We start from the raw sequence: 27,907 nt of genomic DNA, 5'->3' as shown, positions 1-27,907 counted from the left end.
ATTGTTCCAGTGACATTTAAGAAAGTAAGTGGGGATGGAAACTACATACTGGAGTATTATAGGAAAGAAATATTGGTATATGAATATCAAGATATGTCAAAGGAAAAACTCTAGGACCTAAGTATATGGTAGAAAATAGAAAGCCTATGCTGCTTAACAGAATTGCCTTACAATCACCTTTAGATAATATGTAATACAATAGCATTGTACTTGCTATTACATCAATAGCTATAAGGATCAGTATTGTCTCAGTGTAATTACCCTTCGCTGTCTAACATGGTAGCCTTTAGCCATTTATAGCTTTCAAGTACTTGAAATGTGGCTAGTAACACCAAAAAACTGAATTTTTTAAAAATTTGAATTTAAAAACAAATACTTGATCCAGTAACTATATCTTTTAAGCATGTTTGGAACTTGGGTGTATGACTGTTATTTCAACTAAATTTTAGAAAACTTAAATACAGATAAAGTATTTTTGATGAAAATTTAGCGTGAGTTGAGATGTGCTATAATATAAAATATACACTGATTTTTAAGACTTAGTATACAAAAGAATATAAAATACTCATTATTTTAAAAATATTGATTACATGATGAAATGATATTTTGGATATAATAGGTTAAATAAAATATTAAAGTTTCAATTCTTCTTTATTTTTTACTTTTTACTTCTTTAAAATATGTCTACTAGGAAATTTTAAATTACCTGTGTGGCTTGAGTTGTATTTGTATTGGAGAGGGCAGGTATAATCCAGCCTTGGTGAGGAGGATCTGGTCCATATGTTGTTATTTTTGGCATCAAAGTAGTATCCTAGTATATCTCATTATCCTTTTATCAGAAGTTATATGTTGCTCTTCATTCTTTCTATTAATGTTAATAAGTATGCTAATAGCTGTGTTACTATTTCTTCCTGTAGTAGAAATATAAAAATTATTGACACATGCCCTTAGATGAATTAAGTATACAAGTGTGCACATAACATATTTATTTCCAAAGAGTATTTCCCATAGTGAGTTTTGAAAAATAGAAAGTAAACATAAATATTCTGTGGGACTATATTCAAGGACTGACAGATTTTTGAGAGAAACACTTTATATATTATACAGTATATATACACATAGCAAACAAGTATACAACTGACAAAAAAGATACAAACAATATATTTTGGTTAGAATTTCAGAGATGTTTTTTTTTCTTCTCTTTCCCCTTTACTTCAAAGTTTATAAAGACTTTTGAAGCAGCATGTATTGTTGCACTTTTGATTTTTTGTTGTATAGTTAAAGAACTTGAGAGTCTGGATGACTGGTGATCATCTATTTGTCCTTCCCATTCTTTCGTTTCTTCTTCTTTGATTAATAAAGGTTTTCCTAGCGTTTGGCCAACAAGGTTACAGACTTCTTGTGCTTTGCGCCATGCATTCTCAACAGCAACAAGACAGGCTTGCCGTCTTAGGAATTAAATGCAGAGATTATTAATATGACATTCAATGAACTGTAGTTCTGAATAGTTTTAATTAATTGATAATTTAGTTAAAGACGTGCTTAACTTACCGAAGATTCTCAATGGAACCTGGAGTATGATAGAACTGGGGTTGGCTGATGACAACAGAGCTATCTAGCTTTTCAACGAGAAAGTTACAAATATTTTGCATTTTTCCAAATTCAGTAAATGTAATGCAGACCTGTAAATGAAATGACACTTGAAATTATTTTCATCCCTGATGCATTATTTCAGAATTTCCTCTAAATGTGAGTAAAAACATAAATCCATAGTACAGTGTCATTTTGTAGTATGTAACAGATATGAAAGCCTACTTATAACTAAATTATTTTGTTACTAAACTTTTGCTTATGAATTTATAATTTATCCAATAGTAACTTTAATATTTTAAAATATATTTTAAACCAATCAGAGACTTTTTTATGAAAGAGAATTGGAGGATTTCTTCTTAAACTTTATTATTTGGCTAATTTATAATGCTGATAAATTTTTCATGACTCGTTAGCCAAATCTGTGCCATTAGCCTTCTGATTAGTAGTGATTACATCATATTTCACTGCTCTCAGTGAGGTATGTTTCTTTTTTCCAATAGTTATTTTCAGATCTCTATATAGATACTCACCTATTTCATTATGTCTTCTGCCCTTTAACATGTGGGATCAGTCTTTATACTCAGCAATACTTTAAATTGTAGTCTTAAAAACTTTTTATAGAAGACGACTAAACCTTTCTTCTAAGGAAACTTTATACAAGTTCGATATGTAAAACAAAAAAAGTACAGGTACTGGTGAGTAGGCTGGAGTAGCAAAGAGAAAGCAAGGGGCGAGGTGACCTCCTGAGTCATCTTACACAATGCAGAACAGTTGCCTTTAATCATAAATGTTATCCAGCGAAGACTAATGTTCTGTCTGGTTTCAATGCTAAGTAAATAATGTATTTTATAATCAGTTTGTCAATTTCTATTTTTTAAAAAGTTGACTAGGATTTTGATTGGGATTGCAATAAATCTATATATAGATCAATTAAGGAAGAACTGATATCTTAATGATACTGAGTTTTCCAAATCACCAACAAGGTATGTTTCTCCATTTATTTAGGTCTTCTTTAATTGCTTTTAGGAATAATTTGTAGTTTCCAGTGTATAGGTCTTTCAGTTTTTGAAATCAGATTTATCTCTAGGTATTTTATATTTTTGCTGCTTATTCTCATTGTTTTCTTGTTGGTTCCATCAGATTTTCTACAGAGATGGTCATGAATTTTACTTCTTACTTTCCACTCTAGATGTCTTTTATTTATCTTGCCTGACTATACTAGCTAGAAAACTTCCAGTACAATGCTGAATAGAAGTCATAAGCATAGATATGTTTGTCTTGTTCTTGATTTTAGGCACAAAGCATTCATTGTTTAACCATTACATATGATGTTAGCTATAGATTTTTCATAGGTCCCCTTTATCAGTTTGAGGAAGTTCCACATTATTCTTAGTTTGCTGAGAATTTTTATCAGGACTAGGTGTTGGATTTTTATTTTTGCATCTTCTGATATGATTACATGGTGTTTCTTCTTTATTAATATAGTAAATTAGATTGGCCAATTTTTGAATATTAAACCAATCTTGCATTCCTGGAATGAACCACACTTGGTCATTATGTATTATTCATTTTATACATCACTGGATTTCACTTGCTAAATTTTGTGTATAACTTTTGCACATATGTTTACAATGGATATTAGTCTGTAGTTTTCCTTGCTTGTAATTTGTTTTTCCTGATCCCAAATAATGAGTCGGGAAGTATTCCCTCCTTTTCATTTTCTGGAAAAATTTGTATAGAACTGGCATTCTCTCTTGCATTTATGTACTTTCTAATTTATCTTTCAATTTATCCTTTGACCCATGAGTTATTGAGAAGTGTGCTATTTAAATTATAAATATTTGAGGGATTTTCCTGAGACCTTTTGTTATTGGCTTCTAATTTAATCACACCTTTCTGTTATTGGTTTCTAATTTAATTTGAATCATATGATTCAAATACTTTTAAATTAATCAAGACTTGTGTTATGACCCAGAATATAGTATATCTTGGCAAATGTTCTATGTACACTTGAAAAGAATGTATAGTTTGCTGTTGTTGGAATGAGTGTGAAGCATATCAAACTGGCTGATAGTGTTATTCAAATCTTTTACATTCTTACTGATTTGCTATCTGATTTCATTAATTATTAAGAAAGGAATATTGAAAGCTCCAACTGAAACTGTAGACTTTTTATTTCTTTTCAGTTCTGTCATTTTTGCCTTAAGTATTTTGAAGCTGTGATTAAATGTATATGTATTTAGAATTATTATGTTCTCTTGATTAGCCCCTTTATCACTATAAAATCATCTTCATCTGTGGTAACAGTATTTGCTTTGAAATCTACTTTGTCTGATATTATCGTAGTCACTCTAGCTTCCTTTGGATTCATGTTAGCATGATATGTCTACCCATCCTATTATATTTTAAAAATCAGGTTTATTAAGATATAACTTATATGTGGTAAAGTATACGTTTTACTCTATGTCCTATGAATTTTGACAGGTGCATTAAGTCATGCAGCCACCATTATTATGAGGCCCGTCAATCTCCCCCATACCTTCGTGCTCCTCCATCCCAGTATTTTTTTTTTTAACTTTATTTTTTAGAGCAGGTTTAGGCACATAGCAAAAGAGAGAAGTGCAGAGATTTTCCATATAGTCCCTTTTTCCACACATGCATTGCCACCCCCACATCATAATCAACACTCACCACCAGAGTAGTACATTTATTACAATATATGAACCTACAATGATACATCATAATGACCCAAAGTCCATAGTTTACATTATGGTTCACTCTTGGTGTTTTATACTCAATGTGTTTAGACAAATGTATAATGACATGTCTATCATTTTATCATTATAGTATCATAGAGATTTTTCACTGTCCTAAAATTCCTCTGTGTTCCCTTTATTCATATCACCCTCCCTGCTAAACCCTGGCAGGCACTGATCCTTTTACTCTCTCTATAGTTTTGCCTTTTCCAGAGTTTCATATAGTTGTATTCATACATATGTAGCCTTTTCGGATTACATCTTTAACTTAGTGATAGGCATTTAAGGTTCCTCCCTGTTCTCATGGCTTCGTACCTCATTTCTATTTAGTGCTCAATAATATTCCATTTTCTGGATGTATAATTGTTTATCCACTCACCTACTGAAGGACATCTTGGCTGCTTTCAGAGTTTCGCAATTATGAATAGAGCTACTATAAATGTTCGTGTGCAGGTTTCTACGTGAACATCAACTTTCAACTCCTTTGGGTAAATACCAAGGAGCATGACTGCTGGATGATATAGTAGGTGTATGTTTAGTTTTATAAGAACCTTTATTTTCCAAAATAATTGTATCAGTTTTCTTTCCCATCAAGAATAAATGGGAGTCCCTGTTCTGCATGCTGTCAGTGTTCCAGATTTTGGCCTTTCTAATAGGTGTGTAGTGAATTTGCAATTGCCTAGTAACATATGATGTGGAACATCTTTTTATATGCTTCCTTGCCATCTACATATCTTCTTCAGTGAGGCATCTGTTAAGGTTGTGGCTCATTTTTATATTGGGTTATTTTCTTATTGTTGAGTTTTAAGAGTTCTTTATATATTTTAGATAGGTCTTTCAGAATAATTGTGTTTTATAAATATTTTCTCCAAGTCTGTGGTTTGTCTTATTCTACTGACATTGTCTTTCACAGAGCAGCTTTTAATTTTAATGAAGTCTGGCTTATCAATGATTTCTTTCATGAATCATGCCATTCTGTATCTAAAAAGTCACCGTGACACTCAAGATCATCTAGGTTTTCTCCTGTAGGAGTTGTATAGTTTTGTGTTTTACCATTAGCTCTATGATGCATTTTGAGTTAATTTTTTGAAGGACGTAAGGTCTGTATCTAGATTCATTTATTTTTGCATATAGATATACAGTTGTTCCAGCACCAGTTGAAAAGACTATCTTTGCCCCATTGTACTGCTGCTTTCTCAAAGATCAGTTGACTATATGGGAGTCTACTTCTTAGCTCTCTATTCTATTCCTTTGATCTATTTGTCTGTTATTCAAACAATACTACACAGTCTTGATTTTTGTAGCTTTATAAGTCTTGAAGTCAGGTAGTGTCAGTCCTCCAACTTTGTTCTTCTTTTTCTTCAATACTGTGTTGACTACTCTGGGTTTTTTGTGTCTTCATATAAACTTGAATCATTTTTTTTTTTTATATCCTGAAAATAACTTGCTGGGGTTTTGATTTGGATTGCATCTGTATATCTACTTCGGAAGAACTGACATCTTGATCATATTAAATTTTCTTATCCATGAACATGGAACATACATATATTCATTATTTAGTTCTTTGATTTAGTTCATCAGAGTTTCGGTTTCCTCCTATAGATCTTGTACATATGTTGTTAGATTTATACCTAAGTATTTCATGTTTTGGGGTGCTATAGAAAATTGTGTTTTTAATTTGAAATTCCACTTGTTCATTGCTGATACATAGGAAAAAATATTTGAAGATTTTTGCCTGTATGTTCATGAGAGATATTAGTCTTTAGTTTTCTTATCCTGTATTTCCTTAGGATCTGTAGTGATATTTCCTGTTTGAGTTCTGATATTAGTAATTTATCCCTTCCCCCTTCTCACTCAGGTCCAATACTTGAATGAGTTGTTTTGACATAGAATCCTAATTGGTGTGTTGGTATGGACTGAATGTTTGTATCTCCCCAAAACTCATATGTTGAAGCCCTAACGCCCAATGTGACTGTATTTGGAGATTGGGCCTTTCTGGAGGTAATTAAGGTTAAATGTGGTCGTAAGGGTTGAGCCCTGATCTAGTAAGATTTGTGTTTTATATAAGAGACACCAGAGAGCTTGCTTGCATCCACCATGTAGGGACCCAGTGAGAAGGTAGTCATCTAGAATCCAGAAAGAGAGCTCTCATCAGAAACCAACCATGTTGCCATTCTATTCTCAGACTTCCAGACTCCAGAGCTGTGAGAAAATAAATTTCTGTTGTTTAAGCCATCCAGTGTGTGGTATTTTGTTATGGCAGCCCAAGTACAATAATACAGGTACCAATATTCATCACTCCCCCCTATTTTTTAATGATAGAACCTACAAGTTTTAGCTGGGCATTGGCACCTGACTACATGTCTAAGATTCCCTTGCAAATAAGTGTGGCTGAGTTCTGGCTAAAGAAAGGTAAGTAGCAGTGATGAGTCAAGCCCTTAAAAGGAATGGGTTTGTTCCCCTTTCTTTTCTCCTTTCCCACTTCGTAGGATCTAAACATAGTATGATGATGGGAACTGGAGTACTCACCTAAGATAATGATATAGAAGCTATGGGTTAAGATGCAGAGCTGACCTGCTATCACTGTGCTGACTGTCTGTGGCTGTTAAAAGAAAGACAAATTCATATCCTGTTTAAGCCACTGTGTTTTTTGGACCTATCTGTTATAGCAGCTTAGACCGTTCCCTAATTCAAATATTTATTTTTACTATATATTATTAACTATATATTTCAGGTATGGTCTGACATAACATGTACATATTCTGATTTCATCAATAATTTCAAATTTCTTAAAACTCGTTATTTCAGATGGGGCAGTAGCAGTAACAATCAAGAGTGTTTCACCTTAGTCCTCACCAGCTGCAGCTTTAAAGTCTACCTTTATATTTGAGGTAGCAAAATCAATTGGGGGGCAATTATTAAAATCTTCGATAACCGACTTCACACGCTAACACAATATTTATTCACCCTTAACATTGCGACCAACTGCAGATCCTCAACTCTGTTAAAGTCTTAGGAAAGAGAATAAAGAGATAAATAACTCAAATGATTCGTCCATTTAATAGGAGTCAGAATTAGCACCTAATTTTTAAAAAGGCAAGAATAAAGAACAAATGTGTCCTACACAACTTTAAAACTATCTTTGAATCTCATGAAATTGTATGAAGTGGTCTTATAGTTTGTTCATCAAGCAGTGCCTTAAATATGAATATCAGATAGATGATAGATGGTGGTCTCTTTTTTTCAAATATCTCCTCAAAATTGCGATATAAATAGGTTGCACATGGGATTAAAAAGTGGTAAATGAAACTGATCTAAAAGCAAGAATAAAAGAAATCCTCTTTAAAAAGTGGTATTTACTTCTAGGTATGCATCTAAGAAAATTTATATAAATATGCCTACTTTCCTACAAAACATGCTGAATCCTTTTATGTATCCTTAGTATTCTTTGCTAAAGAAAAGTGTATATGGTAAGAAGGGCTATGAAAACTACTAAGCAGGCTACAAAAAAGATACTAGCTCTTTTCCAGTTCCTCCTACCCCAAAGTCATTTGAGGTAAATCTACTCCCAAAGAATGAGGTTTAATATGTTGTGCTTGCTTGCTCTACTTCTGTAAATAAAAGGAAAAGCTATCTGTTGAGATCAGCTCAGTAGCTACAAATGAGATTTCCTTTGTCCTGCATCCCTCTTACTATTACTTAAAAAGTCAGTAAATGTAGCTTTCAGAGTACATATACATTGATAACAGAACTATCAGCTCTTTGGCCTCATCCCAATCAGTGCCCTGACCTTAGCTTTTAAATTCAGCATTCTGGTTGTAATCAATACATAGCTATATAGAAATCAAAGTTAATGAGGCAGAGTCACTTCGATAAAGACATGTTGTGTCACAACTTTTAAAGGGAGATATACAGGATAAAAATCTTTTACCAGATCTAACACATGGAAGATAAAATTTTGAGGATAAATTTATGTATCATATTCAGAGTCCTAATTATATTTCATAAAGGTAAAAAATTGTGATTACAAATGTATATGTACATATATATATACATACGTATATTTACACACTACCTTGTACTAGCTGTATTAAATTACAAAACAGTTTGATATTATCATACAAATCCTTCACATCTCTAGTCTGGAAGAATCCCCATTAATTTAGAATTTCAGGACTAAAGAAACTAATTTCAAAATAGGTGAGATTTTAAGTGATTTTAATGCACTTATCTCCTGAATAAATCAAATCTCAGCTATTAAAAAGTTCTACAAATGAGACTTCTGAATTACTATTGCTAATCTAAATTACCATAAAGAAACAGGCTAAAAACCTCTCTAAAAATACTTCTAGTTCTGATTTCAAAAAAAGATAAGTTGATAAAACTGAACAAACTAGTCTAGTGAGCTAGAGAACTTTCAATTCCAGGCAAGATTCTATAACAAATTATTTTAAAATTTATAAGAAATAAGGAAAGGGGAAAAAAAAAGATTTCTAGGAGAAGAAAAGATAGGGCCTTTTGGTTCATTTTGCTCCCTTGCCATTGGCCTCAAGCACTTTGCATGTTTTCTCTGCTATTTTCACAACCTATTTTTTTCTTTCTTCGTCAGTCTCATTGGCTTCCTTGTTCCTGTCTCTGAAGTAAAGTATACAGGGCATTCTCATTTTAATGGTCTTCCAGGTAGGTATTCAGGGAATAATAAAATAAGGACCTAAGAATTCAAGATTAAAATCTTGTAAGGTCCTTAATCATATGTTGACTCTACTTAGTTTCTTGCTGAGATGTTAAGTAGAAAACCCATCTGACTTCTAACTTTGTTTTTATTTCAGAGAGTGAAGTTCACTAATTCCATACTCTTTTTAATCTGTACCATTGCCAAATTATTTCTGTCCAAGGGCCAATATACTGAGCATGTAAATTTGAGATCATTAAGAACAAATCATGATATACTCTAAATTTGATTTCCTAGTTGGTAAGTCCAGAGAAATAATATGGTCAAAGGGGGTTTAAATATTATCTAGATATTTTGACAAGTCCTAGGATATACTGACATATAGTCTTTATGGCAACATGGTTGCTTAGGATCATAGTTAATTAATGCTACTCAATATTTTTATTAAATTGATGGGTACACTGATGATCAAATAAGTTGGTGACATAGAGCTGGTAGAACCGAAAATAAATACTATTTGATAAAATCAAGACCTAAAAAGATTTAAAAACATAGATCAAATCTAGTGGTCACAATTTTCCAGAGATATATGTAACATCCCATACTTCATTTAAAAACAGCCATAACAGGAAAAATATGATTTAAAAGCAGCACGTGAGAAAGACACTTATTTTATTTTTTTAGGCGAGGCAACCCTCGGTTGACCTCACAGATTGCAAGGACCTTGTAAGCTTACGATCCCTTATTTTTTTATTCTTTATGCCTACAGCATCTGGTCTTCCTAGGTGGTCTCCCATCCAAGTACTAACCAGGTCTGACCCTGTTTTGCCTCTGAGATCAGATGGGATTGGTCTTGTTCAGGGTAGCATGGCCGTAGATGAAAGACACTTTTTAAAATTGTAATTACTGATTACGATGTTTAAGCTCAACAGAAGGGAACAATGTGATGTACATGCCAAAAAGTTTAGTCTTATGTGTTATTGGATACATGCCAAAATAATGAAGATAGTCATCTTTCATATGGACTGGCTAAATCATAATTAGGATGCTGTAGTTGTAGATGCTTTATGAGAAAATTTGTTAACTTAAGAGTTTGTCATACAAGAAATGGCCAAAGAAACTAGGGATTCTTACTCTTGGAGAAGAAAACAGGTAGAATATGGTACTAAACTTCAAGTATGTACTTCAAGGAAGAAGTATTAGTCTTGTTTTGTTCTTGAAGAGGTATACTATTAATAATAGATGAGTACTAGTGAGTCAATACTGGTTTAATGTTAGAAAATTTTGTATTAATTAGATGTCTGAATGGAATGAGCCGTTTATATACATGCCTATCTATGTATAAAATATTTCACAACAAAAATGAAGAGTTAATAAAGATTAGATGAGATAATGTATAGAAAACACCTGACACATTTCAAATATGCAAGGAAAGGATGGGGAGAACTGGTTATATACTTTCTACTCAAAAGACATTTACGGAATGAGTCTTTTAAAATCTGTCCTAACACTGAAGTTATGACAAGAAAACAACATGAGAAGCAGAAGGAATAGAGAGTTAGGGATTGTAAAGCCAAGGGGTTACTCCAATTCCTTCCTCACGTATACCACCGCTCATCTACTCTTACAGAAGTCACTTAGTAATTTCTAATTTTCAATATTCTTATGTTTAAAATAAGGAGAAGCAGCAAAGCAGGTGAAAGTTTAGGTAAAGAACCTCTATAGTGCCTTTCAGGATGAAAATTTCAACTATTACATGAAAAGTAATGTTTTACTGTGTAATCTTAGTCTATATATTTAACTGTCTGTGGGACTATTGGCGTATGTAAGACATGAGGTGTTTGTGCTTATTACATCCACAGCCATAAAGCCACACATTGTTCTTTATGCACAGGTTAGCATACTTTGTACCTTGTGACCCCACCATCTTGGTTCTCGTTGACTGCTGATGCTGACCAAGGGCAATCATGTAATGGATTGTGTGGTACAAGAGCTCTGATTACCAGGGAGCCCTATACAAAATATAATCAGATTCCGATTAAGAAATTGAAGACATTAAAAAGGTAAGTACAGTAGAAGGAAGAGGAGCAGAGTTTCGCTAAGTCCTCATTTAGTCATGTCTCATAACAAAACAAGAAGCTCTGATTCACTTTCTGTACCTGTAGGATCAGTCCCTATAACTCCGTCTGAAAAATGTTCCAGTTTTCCATGAAGCCTGGCTGTGTGTCTATTGGGACTGTTCCTTTTCCTCCTTACTTCTTGGTGTACTCTCACAATAGCTAAGTTAACCTGAGCCTATCTTCGTTCACTACAAACTGAAGTCCTAACGGGTAACAACTTCTGGAGGAGTGCTAGAGTAACTCCTTGCTTTCGATCTCTATAATATGGAATCTTACCAGACTTCTTTATCCTGTTTCATAGGTATTTTTTGGTCCCCACTAGTACAAAATAACTTTTGCCAAATGGATTCCTAAAATCATCATAAGTGATTTTTGAATTCTTTGAGATAGTAAGGTTTTAAATGGAAAAGTTAGAAAACTGCTAGAGTAATTATTGGGGTAACAGTGTACTATGGAAATTATTGTCTGAAGAGATAAGAAGCCAGGATTCTAATATCTATTCTAATTCTTGGAATATGATCTTTGAGACGTCTGAGCCTCAGTGATCTGAGCCTAAGGTCACACCCTTAAAATTAGAAAAATAATATATTATCTGCTTGAAGGTATGACTAGGAGATTTCCTCAGGTAATTTTCACTTGTAAAGACAAAGATTCTCTGACTAGATAAACAAGATTCCACTCTAACCCCATTGTTGTTTGTTTCCTGTGGCCAGGTGACTGCATGGACCAAGCATATATCCCAATGTGCTCAGAATCATAAGCAGATAGCAGACCTGTAACCTAACCATAACTATAACATACTCTGATTTCATAAAATCCTGATCACAAAATCTTTAAAATAAGTAAAAAGTATAGGCAGTTGTCGGAACAAAATGTTATTGAGTGTACAAAAAATGTTTTGTTCTTTTCAATTTGTGCCAAGGGTGAGTAGTTTCTATTTTTAAATAAACCTTAACTTACTGCGACACAATAAAATTGCATTGTGAAACAAAAGAATGTTGAAAAGTGTTTCAGTCCTTTGTTATGACTTCATTAATTTGCTTTTTAGCAAAGAAGAAATTTCTCTTCTGTAGTGTTTCATGCTCACTATGTAAATGATGACATTACTAAAATTTCATTCAGGTCACAATTAACTACTACTTCCCCCTTGCTATTTTTATTCCATTTCTAATCAATTTCTCTTAAATGTCATTAATTTAAAAAAAAACTTAGATATATAACACAAAAATGATTTTGAGAAAAAAAAGTCTTTTATTAATACCATGAGAAGCATTTCTCCTGTATATTTCAGTTCAAGAATAAAATTAAACGCAAATTGTCCTCACAAAGTCATGCTGTTTCCAATTATTTGTTAAGATAAATACATACCTCTGCTTCCATATGATAAGCATTTTCCACTCTTCTAAAATCCTTTGTCACAGTTACATTTTCTGCCTGAAACAGAAAGTACAAAGTTATAATTACTTTAGAATTATGGTAAAACAAAATAGAAATCTGAACTTTTTAAAATCAGAATGACAGAGTATGCAGAAAGAACTGGTTTGCCTGATGTTTTAAAACTTTCCTAACAGTAACATAGCATAAATTCAGAAGCCCACAAAGTTGCTGAAAATTTCATTGTTAATTGTCAAATCATTTGTAGTAATTTTTACATTAGTTTGTACAAAAATATGAACTTAGGGTGCTATATATATGAGGGATTATTTGTTTATAAAACATCCTGAATGTTATAGGAATATTAAGAGTTTTAAAAAGTTTAAGTTATAAATAATTTAATACAAATTCACTGAATACTTATATAGTATGCAACTTTGGGCAAATTACCCGACTTTTTTGAGCCTTAGTTTCTGAATTTATAAAATTTATACCATGACACAGAATTGTTTTTAGGATTTAATGACAGGGTGTATATAAAGTGCTTGACATAGAGAAGGCACTCAAATGTAGTTGCTAAGCTATTATGAAGTGAAAGTTTCCTAAAATACTAGCCTCAGACCAGTATGTTTTTAGAAAATACTAATATATTCTAGATCTCTGGGTAAATACAGGGTACACAATTCTGATAAAAATATTAAATTTCTTATTTACTTTTCAAAAGTTTTAAAATTTAATGGGGACAGAAAGAACTTTTATTTCATGAAAGTTCGTATGTTTCAAATTATATGCTGAAGACTATAACGCCCAATAATGATTTAATTTTGTTATTTTGTAGGGGATTTAGCTACATCTGAATTTTAAGATAGAAACTAATTTCAAGCATTTTATATTATCCAGAAAAATTCTAAAGGTATAACCTGAAAATCTGAAGTTCCAATTATAGCTCTAATGTCTGTCATTCTCATGAAAATATTAATGTATTTGTATGATAAAGGTAAAATCTTCTCATTGTAGAAAATTTAGAATACGATAAATGTAAAATGGTATTGTATATATTGCTTATAATCAGCTTTATTTGCTTTATTAACATGAAAATTTTCTGTTAACATTTCTTATGACATATATATCTTGTATTTTTTGGATGTCTCTTTTCATTTTTTCTCTGCTTCACTTGATACATATAAAACTTCTGACTGAAAAATCATTAGAGAAATAATTTTAGAAAATGTAGCTGGAATCTTATTGTTACATTTAATAGTTATTGTTTTTATTAAAAATAATATGCTAAAGCAAAATCTAATACTAGAGAAAAAAAAAGAAGGTAATGTCTCCAAACCCCATAAGTTTACAGAAACATTGCCAAGCTAGTAGAGAGAATTCCTGTATACCTTTGTTTCAGATATCTCTGATGTTATCATCTTATATTAATTACTATGGCGCATCTCAGAACTAAAAAACAATATTAGTATATTAACAACAAACTTTATTTGGATTTTACCTGTTGTTCTATTAACGTTCTTTTACTAGTCCAGGATCCAATCCATGATACCACATTGTGTTATCATGTTTTCCTAATCTCCTCTGGTCTATGATAGTTTCTTAGTGTTCCCTTGATTTTTGTAACCTTTAAAGTTCTGGTCAGGTATTTTGCAGGATGTCTCTCAATTTGGGTTTGTATGATGGTGTTTTCTCATGATTAGATGAGAGTGACAGGTTTTAGTTAAGACTACCACAGAAGCGAAGTGTCTTTCTTATCACATGTCATGGGCTAGGGTACATGATATCCACATGACATTAACCTTGATCACTTGGTTAAGGTAGTGTCTGCCAGTGTCCTCCACTTTACAGTTACTGTTTTTCCCTTTTCATGCTTTATTCATGGAAGGCAAGTCACTAAGTCCAGCCCACATTCACTCAATAAATGCTACATTGTTCCTTTTGTTGCTTAAATTTTCTTGGCTTTGGCAATTGGGAATTCTTTCAGACTGGCTATTTCCCTTTAATATATCCCCATCCTTTTATTTTTTGAGCACTTCCTTATTTATGATACAGGATTCTAGAGGCTCATGTTGTTTTCCTTGCCAGCCTTAGAATCAGCTCTTTCTCCAAGAAGCTTAGTATCTTTTCTTTGAAATTGGTATTTAGAACCAAGATCTGGGTGTTGAGACTGCTCATTGCTACTGGAGTGTCATTCCTTATAGGCCTTCTCAGTGGACAGTTTAATATATGCATGTATACAAACTCAAGTATACACATAGCTCTACAAACGTTTCAGTACCTATCAATCTGTATATATACTAAGCTAAATATGAGTTTCCAACTCTAATTTGGAACCACATAGTTCATTCTAAACATCCTTTTCTATCTGTAACTTCCCTCTTCAATAATGAGAAATCTGGTTCCCGTCACTCACCAACCACTTGTGTGTAAAACCAGGATCCCCTTAGAAAATACTTACCAACTAGAGTATTTATTTATCTTTTCATCTTTAATCCTTAGTTTCCGGTCAAATCACCATTTTTGAAAGTTACTTAGGACACTCCTTCTCCTCCCCCCCACGTTCAGTGGAGTTGTATCATTCATTTGTAAGTCAGGTTCATTTGTCATGGTATGGATTCTGCCCTGGGATTCTCATTTTGATGCCCTCCCCCAATTTGCATGCATTAACGTCACCCTTTGTGATTTACAGCTCTCTGGGTTCTGACATATGCATAGGCATGTATTCATCACCCCAGTACTACAAAGAATAGTTCACCTGAGAAATTCCTCTGTGCATCCCTTTTATAGCCTGCCAACCACTTACCTATCCAACAATCACTGTCAACCACTGATTTTTTCTGTCCCTACAGTTTCTCCTTTTCCAGAGGTCTGGCTTCTTTCATTTATGAGATGCATTTAAGATTCGTCCATGTTGTTCTGTGGAGCAATAGCTTGTACCTTTTTTTTTGATGAATAATATTCCAATGCATGGATGTATTATCCATTCTCCTGTTGAAGACATCTTGGATGCTTCCAGTTTTAGCAATTTATGAATAAAGCCATTATAAGCATCATGTGAAAATTGTTATGTGAACATACGTTTTCAATTCTCTTTTGTGACTGAATGGTTCTTACATTTAACTTTATAAGAAACTGTAAGACTGTCTTCTAAAATGGCTGTACCATTTTGTAATCTCACCAGCACTGAATTGAAATTTGTTGCTTTACATTTTTGCCAGCACTTGCTATCATCAGTGATATTGGATTTTGGCCATTTTGAAAGCTGCTTAGTGATATCTCATGGTTTAAATTTTTATTTCCCTAATGACCAATAATGTTGAGCATCTTGTCATGTATTTGCCATTTGTATATATTCTTTAGTGAACTATCTGTTCAGATAGTTGTGATTTTTAATTGAGCTGCTTGTTTATTTATTGTTGAATTGAGTTCTTTATATATTCTTGATACAATTCCTTTATCAGATATGTGATATACAAATATTTTCTCCCAGTCTGTGGAATGTCTTTTTCAAAAGACTTTATTTTTTTCTGAGCAGTTTTGGGTTCACAGAAAAATTAAGTGAAAAGTACAGATTTCCCATGTTCCCTGTTTCCATACATGCACAGCCTTCACCATTCAACACTCCCTCTAGAATGGTACATTCGTTCCAAATGATGAACCTACACTGACACATCATGATCACCCAAAGTTCATAGTTTATATTAGGGTTCACTCTTAGTGTTGTATATTCTGTGGGTTTGGACAAATGTATGACTTATATCCATAATTCCTGAATCATATAGAGGATTTTTACTGCCCTAAAAATCCTCTGTGCTGTACCTATTCATCTTTCCCGTTGTCCCAACCCCTGACAACCACTGACCTTTTTACCATCTTCATAGTTTGCCTTTTCCAGAATGTCATAGTTGAAACATTACAGTACATAGCTTTTTCAGATATTCTTCTTTCATTTCGTAATATCCATTTAAGTTTCATCCATACCTTTTCATGGCTTCATACTTCACTTCATTTTAGCACCGAATAATATTCCATTGTCTGGAGGTACAGCAGTTTGTTAATCCATTCACCATCTGAAGGACATCTTGGTTGCTTCCAAGTTTTGGCAATTGGATCGTCTTTTCCTTTCCTTATCAATGTTTTTTTTTTTTTTTTTTTTGCAAAGCAGAAGTTTTTAATTTAGATAAAGTACAATTTATCTTGTTTTTTTTTTTTTTCATGGATTGTGCTTTTGGTAATATATCTAAAAACTCATCTTCAAACCCAATGTTACACAGATTTTCTCCTTTATGTTTTATTTTAGGTCTATGATCCATTTTGAACCATTTTTGTAAAAGTTATGGATTATAGTTCAAGGTTCATTTTCTGCACATGGACATTCAATTGTTACAGCATCATCTGTGGAAGAGTCTCTGTTCTCTACTGACTTGCCTTTATACAATTAGTGTTCTTCTTTTTGGAAAAAAAAAAAATCTTAGATGCAGTAAGATACTTATTTGGTGTAGCCCAGTGGTTCTTTTTAAGATTTTCACTTTAGCCAGTAATTCTTAAAAGGAAGTGCTGTGTAATTTAAAGTAATCTATATAAGTAGTTACTGTGATTTTCAATGTAGTCAGATATTTGATAAATTTTATAATTCTAAATAATGTTATAAGGAGTGGAGAGATAAAAATTGCCTGTTGGTGATCAGATTGGAAAATTCTAGGAAGAATGTAAACAGTGTTTTCAACAGGATACAGACAGAACCTAAGCAAAATTTTTAACAAATTAACTGACCCGCAACCACAAAATTGATTAACAGTTTTTCACTGCTTGATTGCCACCCTTTACAGAAGGCAACTCTAGACCAACTGTAATTCTCTGAGTTTTCTATGATAAAAATGAATAACCAATTGCTACATTGCCCCTACTTTGCTGATCCTTCCTTAGAACCACTCAGCACAACTCCAAAATGTATGAGGTTCCTCTGTAACCCCTTTCTGAAACACTAAGGTCCTTTGTGGTGCATTTTTCTTTGCTGCATCATGCTAAATAAACTTACATTTGTTTCACTATATATATATTCCTGGTAGCGTTTGGCTGGTGGGTACCCACACAAAGTATGAGACTTTTTGTGTATTTATCTGTAGAGCACCGGTTCTCAACTTGAGGGCAATGTTGCTCCCCAAGGGATATATGTGAATGTTTAGAGACATATCTGATTGTCACAAGGTTTAGGGTGAGTATGCTGTGATGCAGTGAGTAGACAGAATGAACAAATGTCCCTGTTTACCAGGAACTGAGGAGGTTCCTAAGACATGGGACTTTCAGTTGTAAAACTTGGACAGTCCCAGGTATGCTGGGACAAACTGGTCACCTTATGAATGGGGACCAGGAATACAGCTAAATATTATACAATACACAGGACAGCCCGTTGCAATTATCTAGTCCAAGATGTTATTAATAGTGCTGAGACTGGGAAATCCTGCCAAATGGGGTACAAACTAGAACACATTTAAATATACCAGCCTAGTCCATTAAATTTTTCCAATTAAGCTCCTGGGAAGCTATTTCATATAAGCTAGTTTATATCTAAACACAAGGGCAGATTTAAAGACAAAATGGTCAATATAAGAAAAACTACTTAAATCTATGAAGGAAACAAGATAATATTCTCAATAGCCATAAAAAACTGTGTTCTTGTAGAAATAAACTTAAAAAGTAAAAACATAAAGAAAACCATGAAATTTTACAGAAAAAGTATTTGAATGCACTGGGACATAGTACTGTAAAATCAGCAATTCTCCTGAAATTATTATATAAAAAATGCGAAATATGAACAGAAGTTTTATTTGGACTGTAGAATTTTCCACTTCTGGATTTTCCAATTGTACTCTCATGATGTCATTTAATATGTCCCTTGCAGACAGCAAATGTTTTCAGTAGAAGAGTAATGTGGGGAGAACTTGCTCTACAAATGTTTTACAAAGATATAATTTAAACAATGTGGTACTAATACGAGAACATAACAAGGATCAAAAGAATTAGTACTATTCTGAAACTGATTGAATGTCTGAATATTACAAATATACTATCAGTAGCATTTCAAAGAGATAGGCACAACAAGCAATATGGAATCCTAATGTCATACAATCTGCTCCTACTTTCTCTGAGCAGCAAGTAAGTGGTTCAAGGTAATCCCTGATAGGTCTAAACCATTCAGAATGATCACATCTAACTTGTCAAAGAATTGTTAAAAAATGGGTAGAAATTCAAATCTAAGCTAATTAGTAGATAGCATTTCTCTGTCCACAAAGAAAGGTTTAGGTTGTCCATAGAGAGTAAACTATAGGAATTTTTATTTTTATGTGGTTGCAGGAAATAAAAACTACCATCTTTCTCTTTATGGTGTATTATGTGCTATAAGGCTTGGAAATATTGCACCCATTTTGGTATTATGCAGGAAACTGCAGGCAAAGCCAAGAGAACTACATCAAAATAGAGCTCTGGCCACTGCATACCTGAAGTGCACATTACAACTTGAATTTCAGGTAATGTTAAGCGATAATTTTTATCTTTAAATGAAGTTTGAGATAGGTTTTTGCATATTCAGGAGAAGACAGAGTTCAATAAATGATTTCAGTACAGCAACTTACCCCTTAGGAGAAAACAAAAACTTTTTCCTTATACCAAAATAAATTCTAAACACATCAAATATATAGTACTATAAAGGGACCTTAAAGATTCCAAGAAATGTTAGTTAATGGTTATAAAGCTTTAGGCTTAGAAAGGACCGAGGAAGAATTAAACCAAAGGCAAAAACATATGGAAAAGACTAATGAATTTGACTAATCTTTAAGATTTTGAATGCTCAACACTATAAACAAAGTTATATGGCAAGTATGATATTGGGGAAAATTTTGCAATATGAGTTATTAATAATCTTAATTTTGAAAGTTCCCATAAATGAATAAAGACAAAACAAAAAAGGGGAAAGTATATAAATTGGCAATTTACATGAAAAAAAAGTTTAACCTCAAGTGTTAAAAAAAGTAAAATGAGAAAAAGCTAATAGTTTTTGACTACTGGATTTACAAAGTTAAAGGAGAAAATAATGAGCATTTTACCTAGGATATATTTCTGGTCCAGAAAATCTTCCTAGAGTGTAATTTTTCATAAACCTTAAAAATACATGTAAGCCAGAAATTAATGTCCAAAGAATGTAATTAATAACATGGATAAATACCTAGCAACAAGGATATACATTTGTCACCATTTTTAGCAATGAAAAACTGAAGTCAGCTCATATGATGTGTTCAATCTGTTCCTACTACTCCCTATCTTAATTTAGGCATACCCAGAAACAGGCTTTTGAGACAAGGATTAGAATATCAGCAGTTAATTTTTAAGATGATTCCAAGAAATAATATAGTGGAATGAGAAATGAAATGGAGAAGGAAAGAAAGTCATTAAAGGGTGTGTTGTCAAGCAGTCACCACTGTAGGCAACAAGAACTTACTCCTGAAAATAAACTCTGGGAACCAGGGTAGTACACATGCCTACTTAACAGATTATCCTACCCAACATGTGATCCTGCCCAATGGGTGAAGAATCTGGGGTCTTTTTCCATCACGTCCCTCAGCTCTTAGGTGAAAGGTGCTGAAACTGGGGGCAAAAGCGGGGGCTGAGGGACTGTTAATTGTTTGGTACTAACTGGCTGGCCCACTTGTAAGCAGAGTGGATTCTTGCAGCCAGAGAAAGCTGGCAAAAAATTCACAAGCATTGGCAGATGGAACTGCTTGCAATGTGAAGTGGCAAGGGATACAGTGTGGGGTATCAATAGCATCTGCTACATCCTCTACTTAAAAACTCACTCAACTACTGCCAAGAACAATAAAGCAGCAACATACTATCATGGTTAAGAGTATGTATGGGTTTTGAGGTCAAATTTCTTGAGTGGATCCTAAACTTTGCCACTTCCTAGCTTTGTGACCGTGGGTAGGCTACCTGCCAATAATTACTCTGGTTCTGGGAGTTCTCATCTGTAAAATGGCAACTGAACTACCAGTCTCATGTGGTGGGACTCATTTGTAAAAGGTTTAGCGATAGTAAGCAGTTTTTTTATTATCAATAATATCCAGACTCCTCAGTATGGCAGACAAGGCTTCTTCCATGTCTGTCTACAGCTTTCTTCAGTCTTATCTCTTGATTCCCCTCCATTTTCTCAATGTACTCCTGTGTCCTAGTCATAGTGAACTGCATAAAGTGTTTCAAAACCATATACTTCCTGTATTCTAGTGTCAAACTGGAATGCTTTCCCTTCAGCCACTCTTAAAGATTTGACACTGGTGTCACTTTCATTATAGACTTTTTGGAATGCCTCAATTAAAATGAACATTACTTCCTTTTCTTACTTTACTGTATTATATCATGTACATAGTTTCACCATAACACTTAACTATATATTTATTTATTCCTATCATAAGACTCCTTCAGTAAAGTGTCTAAGTTTTACTCATTCTCTATTTCCGGTGCCTAGCAACATGATGGGGCATCCATTACACAGTTATCGGAAAAAAAAAAAATACAATTATGAATAGGTCAATACTGGAGCTTACAACATACGGGAGGAATGAACAAAACAGAGAACAAAATAATTACATATCATGTTAAGTGCTATTTTAAAATGAACAGTGATAGGAATGCCTAATAAATGTTTGATGGTTGAATGAGTAAATACTGCTTAAAACTTGAAAACATTTTGCCATGAAAACGTGAAACTACATATGATCAAAAAACTACATATGATCTATATTTGAATAGTTTATTCATTTAGTGCTTCATTTATTTCTTTTATTCATTCAGAAAGCATTTTCTGAGTATACATTATGTGATGTGTATGAAGCAGAACCTCTGAATGCAAAGCAAACAAGAGATAAAATGGTCTCTGCTCTAAAAAGGTTTAGAATACGGAGAAGAGACAAAAGCAACAACTATAATACAAAGTGATAAGGTGGAGTATGGCATGACAGGGTTAGATTAGGAAAGGAATGCCAAGGTGAATATGCGCTGGTTCTTAAAGGAAAAAAAGTGGAAGTCTGCAAGTCAACCAGGGGAGAAAGATGACTGAAAATGATAGTTCCTGACTATTAAGCAAAGGAGTTTGGAACAAGAAGAGCCCTTTAAGTAGAGGAGTGATATTTATAAATCAAAGATTCCAAAATTTAAAATGAACAGACTTTGTGAAGACCCATTATAATTTGTCCAGCAAATATGATTTTTTGCACTAACTACTGAACAAATGCTCTAATGACTACATATAATCATTATCAAAAATAACTGAGAGAGAACTGACCTTTGTATGTCTTGACTGGGACATGAATCAATGTAATCTTAACTGTAACGTGGACATAATAATTCTTTTTGTTTTACATATTAGAAGTTATAGCCACGTGAGTACAGGATACATTTTATGTAAATAGCTTAAGAATTAGTTATATTATTCAAATAGTACTGCGGCACTGGCAGATTTTTGGAGGAAATACTTTTCTACATATTAAACATATTAAACTCTTTATTCACATTATTCTATTTAGCACATGAATTTTTCTAAACTGTAATCATTAGTGGCATCTTTCCAAATGACTTTTTAAATAACTGTAAATGCAGTACAAATATATTTTCTCTTTAAAATAAAGACATGCCTTTTGGGGGTGCGTCCATTCTAACAATAAACTGGAAGCACTTTTCTTAATTCAGTGTTACCCTGGATAAAGCACTTTGGCCTTTAAGAGTCCCTGCTCTGCAAAATGAAGGAAGTGAGATAGTTGACCCATTCTATGGTTTCTAATATTCTTTCATTCTAATTATATGGAGCCCCCTAGAATAGTTGGAACCACCTAGATTTTGGTTTCAGGAGTACAGTAGTTGAAATACTGCCCTGGTTGAAGTTCAGAGCATTATTTGACATGTTTATATTTAGAAAATGGGGATATAAAAACCTAACAGGGCTGTTGTACAGATTAATTAAGGGTAGTTCATTTTTTTTCTTTTTTTCTTAGAAGTAGGCTTAAGATAAGATTTATTTAGTGATTTGTTTCATGAACATTTCCGGTAAGTAGAGGTATTTAATATATGGGACGTCTACAATACACTGACTTAATTTTTTTTAAAAAATTTAAAACTAAAAAATCTGGAGAAAAAATTTAAGAGTCTTTATAAAAAGAAAGTGGATTACTTCCCCCCCCCCACCTACATATATTACTGTTTGCAACAATACTGAAAAACCACTCCATGGTTGGAAGGAAGCAGGCCATGCTTTTCACTTGTCAATTCCATGGTTCAGAATAAAAACAAAAAATGATTAGTGTCTAGAACACTACTCAGGCAAGCATTTACATCTAATGTTTCAAATTTAACAGTTCATTTCAAGGTTAAAAACAATTACTGCAGCAAATATCGCCATATAAAACCCCATTTCGATTTGTAGTCTCTTATTCTACAATGACTGCGGCCAATAATTATTTTCATCTAGAAGGATGGCGCAAAGATTCACTCTGCCAAGTCCTGGCACCGTGTAAAACCGATGAGACAGACTAAAGTGTCCGGAACGCTCAAGACCCTCCGCACCTCCATCCCTGTTCCAGGGGCTTTCGGGGCCGGACCTCGGCGATCTGGGTTTTGCGGTCAGGCTCGAGCCTCCGCCCCAGCAGAGCTCTCACCTGCAGACCCTGCTGCTGGAGGCTCTGCGTGATGTAGTCCAGGCGGCGGCAAACGCTCTTCTTGACTTCGGCCGCCGCCTCCTTGGTGCTGCTGATGCGCACCGCTACCTGCGCCCGGTCGGGACTCGCAGCTACCTCCGCGGTGCCGCTTACGTGAACCTCACGGGATACTGTTTGGGCCTGTGCTGCGGAGAAAGGACGGCGGAGACTAAGCAGCGTATCTTCTCCCGAGACGAGATTGTTCTCCCGGCCCCGGTCAGCCCAGGGAACCAGTTCCACGAACACCCGCGACTGAGAGGCCTGCTGCAACGACATAGTGATGGCAGCTGGGTTTCTACAGCAACTCAGAGCCGACGGTGGCCGAAGCGGCCAAAGCGCGTTAGGCATCGCTAGTGTGCGGCGCAGAGCATGCCGGGAGGAGTCTGGACGTCCTGGAGCCGCTAGAGAGCGCGAGCTAAGTTTTGTGGAGAATTTTGCCGCAGCTCCTTAACGAGGTGTTGGCTGAGCGAGTAGTTATAGTTTTTAACGTCTTTATTTTACGGCTTTCAAAAATCTCGGTAAGCTTTGCGGCCTCCCACTCAAGGAGGTCTTCCTTTCCACGCCCACCGCCGTTTTGGCCCTGCGCCTTGCATACCTTGGAAGATTTTTCTGAGAAGCCAGGCAGACCCGAGTGGGATTGCTTTTATCTTTCTCCGACGCAAGTCTGTGATTTTTTTTTTTCCCAGCTTTGTCCTCTCTAACTTTACCGTTCCGCTTGATTCTCAAGAAATTTCTGTTGGGGTGAACTGCGTTTTATCAGTTTAGTTTTGGGAATTTATGAATCCTCAAATCCAACTTTCATCGTCTCAAAAGCCGCGTTGATAATACATTTCATTGTAAAGTGCTTGCCATATGGAAAGCTGAGTGAAAATAATAGATGGCTCATAGTGATAGTGACTTGACATGATTTTCAAGTCTCGAATTTTTTCTAAAAATCCGTGGAATTGTGGCTTTGATGTGGACAGCAGAGTCTCAAACGGCAGCAGAGTACATTCAACATGGACATTGCTGGCCTATACAACTTAGAGCTTGTCTATACACTTTTCTTGAGAGAACAACATAACCCTTAACCCGCTGGTCCCCATTAGGTAGGTTTTGTTTCCACGAAGTATGTTAAAAAAAAAAGAAAAAAAAAAGAAAAAAAACCCTCTTCTGTCTCATGAGGGAAAAGAAATTTAGAATATATATACATATATATTTAAAAACGGTAACTATTATCTTGAAAGGAGCCTGAAAAAGTCAACTGACAGTCTTCATATACTTTCTTCTCTATCATTTTTCCTTTTCCTTTTGATTAGTATGATAATTCAAATAAGTCAAGTGGTATACTCTCTCCCATCCTTCATTGGCTTATCACTGGGTTAAAGTAACTTTGTGTTTTAATGTTTATAGTAGTATAGTATTTTAATTTAAAAATATTAAAATTTTAAAAAATAATTTGAGACATCTAAAATTATTTCTTGAATTCGGTGGGGAATTCTTTTAAAGATAAATGTAGAACAATATACTCTCCAAAATGAATTATTGAATTAATGATGTCATAAGTAAAAAGCAGTTTTATGTGTATTTAAGATATGATAAAAGTAGATTTCAAATGGGAAAATGAATAAGTGGTACAGGGATAATTAGCTAAATAAAAAAGAGAGCTCTATTTTACATCATACACTGAAAATAAAATTTAGAGGACACAAAAAAAATTGGAATAAAATGTAAGTTAATATACATATAATTCTGGGAATGGGAAGGACTTTCTAAGCATAATTTCAAATGCAGCAACCATAAGGAAATTTTTGAAATTTTGACTATGCTAAAAGGAGTCAGTATACAAAACAAAATAAAAAAAGGTGGTGGTGGTGGTGGTGGGGCAAATAAATCGGGAAAAATATTTGTAACATTTGTTTAAAAAGCTAATACCTTAAGGTTTAGAGAACCCTTACCAGAAGAGAGTAAAGAATAGATGATGAACACAGAAGCAAAATGTATTAGCCAGGGCTGCCATAACAAAATACCACAGACTGAGTGGCTTAACAGAAACTTATTTTCTCACAGTTCTGGAAACTAGAAGTCTAAGATCAAGGTATTTACAGGTTTGGTGTCTTCTGAGGCCTCTCTCCTTGATTTTCAGACAACTTTTTCACTGTGTCTGATTTAACATAAATAGCCTGCATGAATTATAAACCTTAAATGAGTTATTTTATAATTTTTAATGATGAAATTAAACTAAACATAATAAAATTTCTCTGACAATTTAGACAAAATTTTAGATCTGAAATGGCTCAGTCTCACCAATACAAGCAAGAATTGTTATTTTATAGCACTGAAAGATAAATATAATTATTAAGGTTTTCTGGATATTTTAAGATTCTGGATAGATTAGTCTTAAAAGCACAAATATTCTTTGGTCTTCTCAAATGAATCCTGTTAGATTATAATCATTTATGGAATATTCTGAGGATTGATGTATTTGACTAGTGCATTTTGGAAATGAAATAACCCACGTCATTGGTTTATGTTTTTTGCTTTTTTAACTGTCAAGTCATAGAGACATATTCTTTAGAGATGCAAAACAGATTTTTCCAATCTTGCCATTTTGCAATGGCAGGAAAGGATAGACAATTTAATCCCCTGTCTTCTCCTGACTGACCATTTGCTTGATCCTCCCACTGAGGCATTCTGAGATGGTGACAATTCCTGTGAGTTCTTCAGTGTTATTTACGAAGAACATGGGTTCCGGGTCCTACAGACCTGTGGTCGAATGTCATTTTCTAGATCTAATCTTGGGGAATTAATTTTAATGTTTCTAAAGCTAAATTTACTTATCTGTAAAACAGAGATAATAATATGCACCTGTTGCAGAGATGGCTAATGCTTATAATATCTGTGTTCTTTTATTTTGGTGCAAAGTTAAACTATATATTTTCAGCCTCCCTTATAGGTTGATATGTCCATGGCTGAGTTCTGGCAATTGAATGCTATTGGAAAAAGTTCACTCCTTCCTGGCTTGGCCCATAAAAATCCCCCAGGGTTGCTCATCTCTCATCCATTTGCTGGCTGACTAGAAAGGACTCCAGAATCCTATGACAGATAAAAGCTATAACATAGAAGAAGCTTAGAGCAGAGCTGCTGCCACTCCTTTACCACCTCCATAAGATGTAAGCAAGAAGTAACATTTATTTTGGTAAACTACTGAAACTTGTCAGGTGTTTCTTTCAACAGCCTATCCTGACTAATACACCTTTAGGATTGTTATAAAGATTACATGAGGAATCTTTGTAAAGTGTCTGACATAAATTAAATATTCAGTAAATGACAGTTATTATCACCATCATCTTTTACATGTATGGGTAAGTAACTAAGCATTCAGTCATTGGAGGCACCTGAGATTTCCTTATGTGACCAGACCTATAGGATCTGAGTTGGCAGGACTGACTTCTTGCTGCTACTCTTATAGTTAGACCCATTGTTACCTGTCAGATTCCTTGGAAGTATGGATGATTAATTAATTTAGATTTTTTTATAAAGGTGTAATTAACATATAACATTATATTAGTTTCTGGTGTATAACATGATACAGGCATACCTCAAAAATATTGTGGGTTCGATTTCAGACCACCACAGTAAAGCAAGCATCACAATAAAGGGAGTCAATAATCTTTTTGTATGTGGAGTGTCTTGCCTTTAATTTATAAAAAATACAACATCTGTGAAGCATAAGAAAGTGAAGTACAATAAAACATGGTATGACTGTATTGCAAAACGATCACCACAATCTGTCTAGTTAATATCTAGTTATAGATTTTGAAATCACATGCTTGAGCCTTTTGTTGGCCTGGTTATTTTATCCTGTATCATTGTAATGTGATAGCCCGAACTTAAGTCATATGTTTTTCTACATCTATAATTGTTTACATTTAGAATCCAGGAAAGAAACTAGACTAGTGCTCTTCAATAGAAAGTTGTTTGGGACACCTTTGTAGATGGAGGGTAACCTTACTCTTATTGTTCTGGGAGGGTAGACAATAGGAAGGCAAACATTCACATCATTAGGTTCAGAAGATGAACATTTTACTTATGAGATGTTATTTATCTGGAGATACAATTATGGAATTTTCAGTGGTAAATTATATATAGAAGGTTCTTACCGCAAGTCATCAATGGCGATGACTTATAATTTTTTATTCAACATTTATAAATTTATAATACAAGTATAACAGTTACAGAGAAACTAACATTTTGAGCTCATATGCCAAGGGAAGCAATGCAAGAGCCTAAAATATAGTGACCTTAAAATCTAAGATAGTAATTTGAAGTTTATTTTTCTTAAGGGAAAACTAATTACTCCTGGTTTCAGGGTTTAAAGGTTATTGAACAGTTTTGTATAAAATATAGACTTTAGAAATTCATTAACACATATTAAAATATCTATCCTTGTTTCAATAAAAACATAGAAGTCAGTCACTTTTTCCAATATATAAAATAAATAAGAGTATTTTATTTTTTCATTTTATATATATATTTATGGAAATATATATACAATATATAATATATAATATATATTTATGGAAAGATCATTATTTTAAAAACATTCTTTATTTATTTTAATTAGTTTCAAGTATATAGTACATTGGTTAGACATTTATATAATTTATAAAA

At 33.7% G+C, this 27,907-nt stretch overlaps 1 protein-coding gene and 1 pseudogene across 6 annotated transcripts in view; both read right to left on the bottom strand.

Moving 5' to 3' along the window:
• The window catches only part of IRAK1BP1 (interleukin 1 receptor associated kinase 1 binding protein 1), a 32,126-nt gene extending 8,415 nt beyond the window's left edge, over window positions 1-23,711 (bottom strand). For 5 of the 6 annotated variants that reach the window (XM_036219633.1, XM_036219626.1, XM_036219619.1 and 2 more), the window contains exons 1-4: window positions 23,216-23,697; window positions 12,510-12,575; window positions 1,552-1,682; window positions 707-1,448 (exon numbers count right to left, since the gene is read on the bottom strand). In XM_036219633.1, the coding sequence (XP_036075526.1) occupies window positions 1,178-1,448; window positions 1,552-1,682; window positions 12,510-12,575; window positions 23,216-23,602 (855 nt within the window). In that variant the 5' untranslated portion in view covers window positions 23,603-23,697 and the 3' untranslated portion in view covers window positions 707-1,177. Of the gene's footprint in view, window positions 1-706; window positions 1,449-1,551; window positions 1,683-3,088; window positions 6,952-12,509; window positions 12,576-23,215 lie in introns of those variants that run through there. The other variant, XM_036219636.1, reaches the window with a different exon arrangement.
• LOC118605373 lies at window positions 9,782-9,900 on the bottom strand (annotated as a pseudogene).
• Window positions 23,712-27,907: the final 4,196 nt, after the last annotated feature.

This window comes from Rousettus aegyptiacus, unplaced genomic scaffold (assembly GCF_014176215.1).
Source record: "Rousettus aegyptiacus isolate mRouAeg1 unplaced genomic scaffold, mRouAeg1.p scaffold_m13_p_1, whole genome shotgun sequence".
NCBI lineage: Eukaryota > Metazoa > Chordata > Mammalia > Chiroptera > Pteropodidae > Rousettus > Rousettus aegyptiacus.
This window is presented reverse-complemented; position numbering and strand designations above follow the sequence as displayed.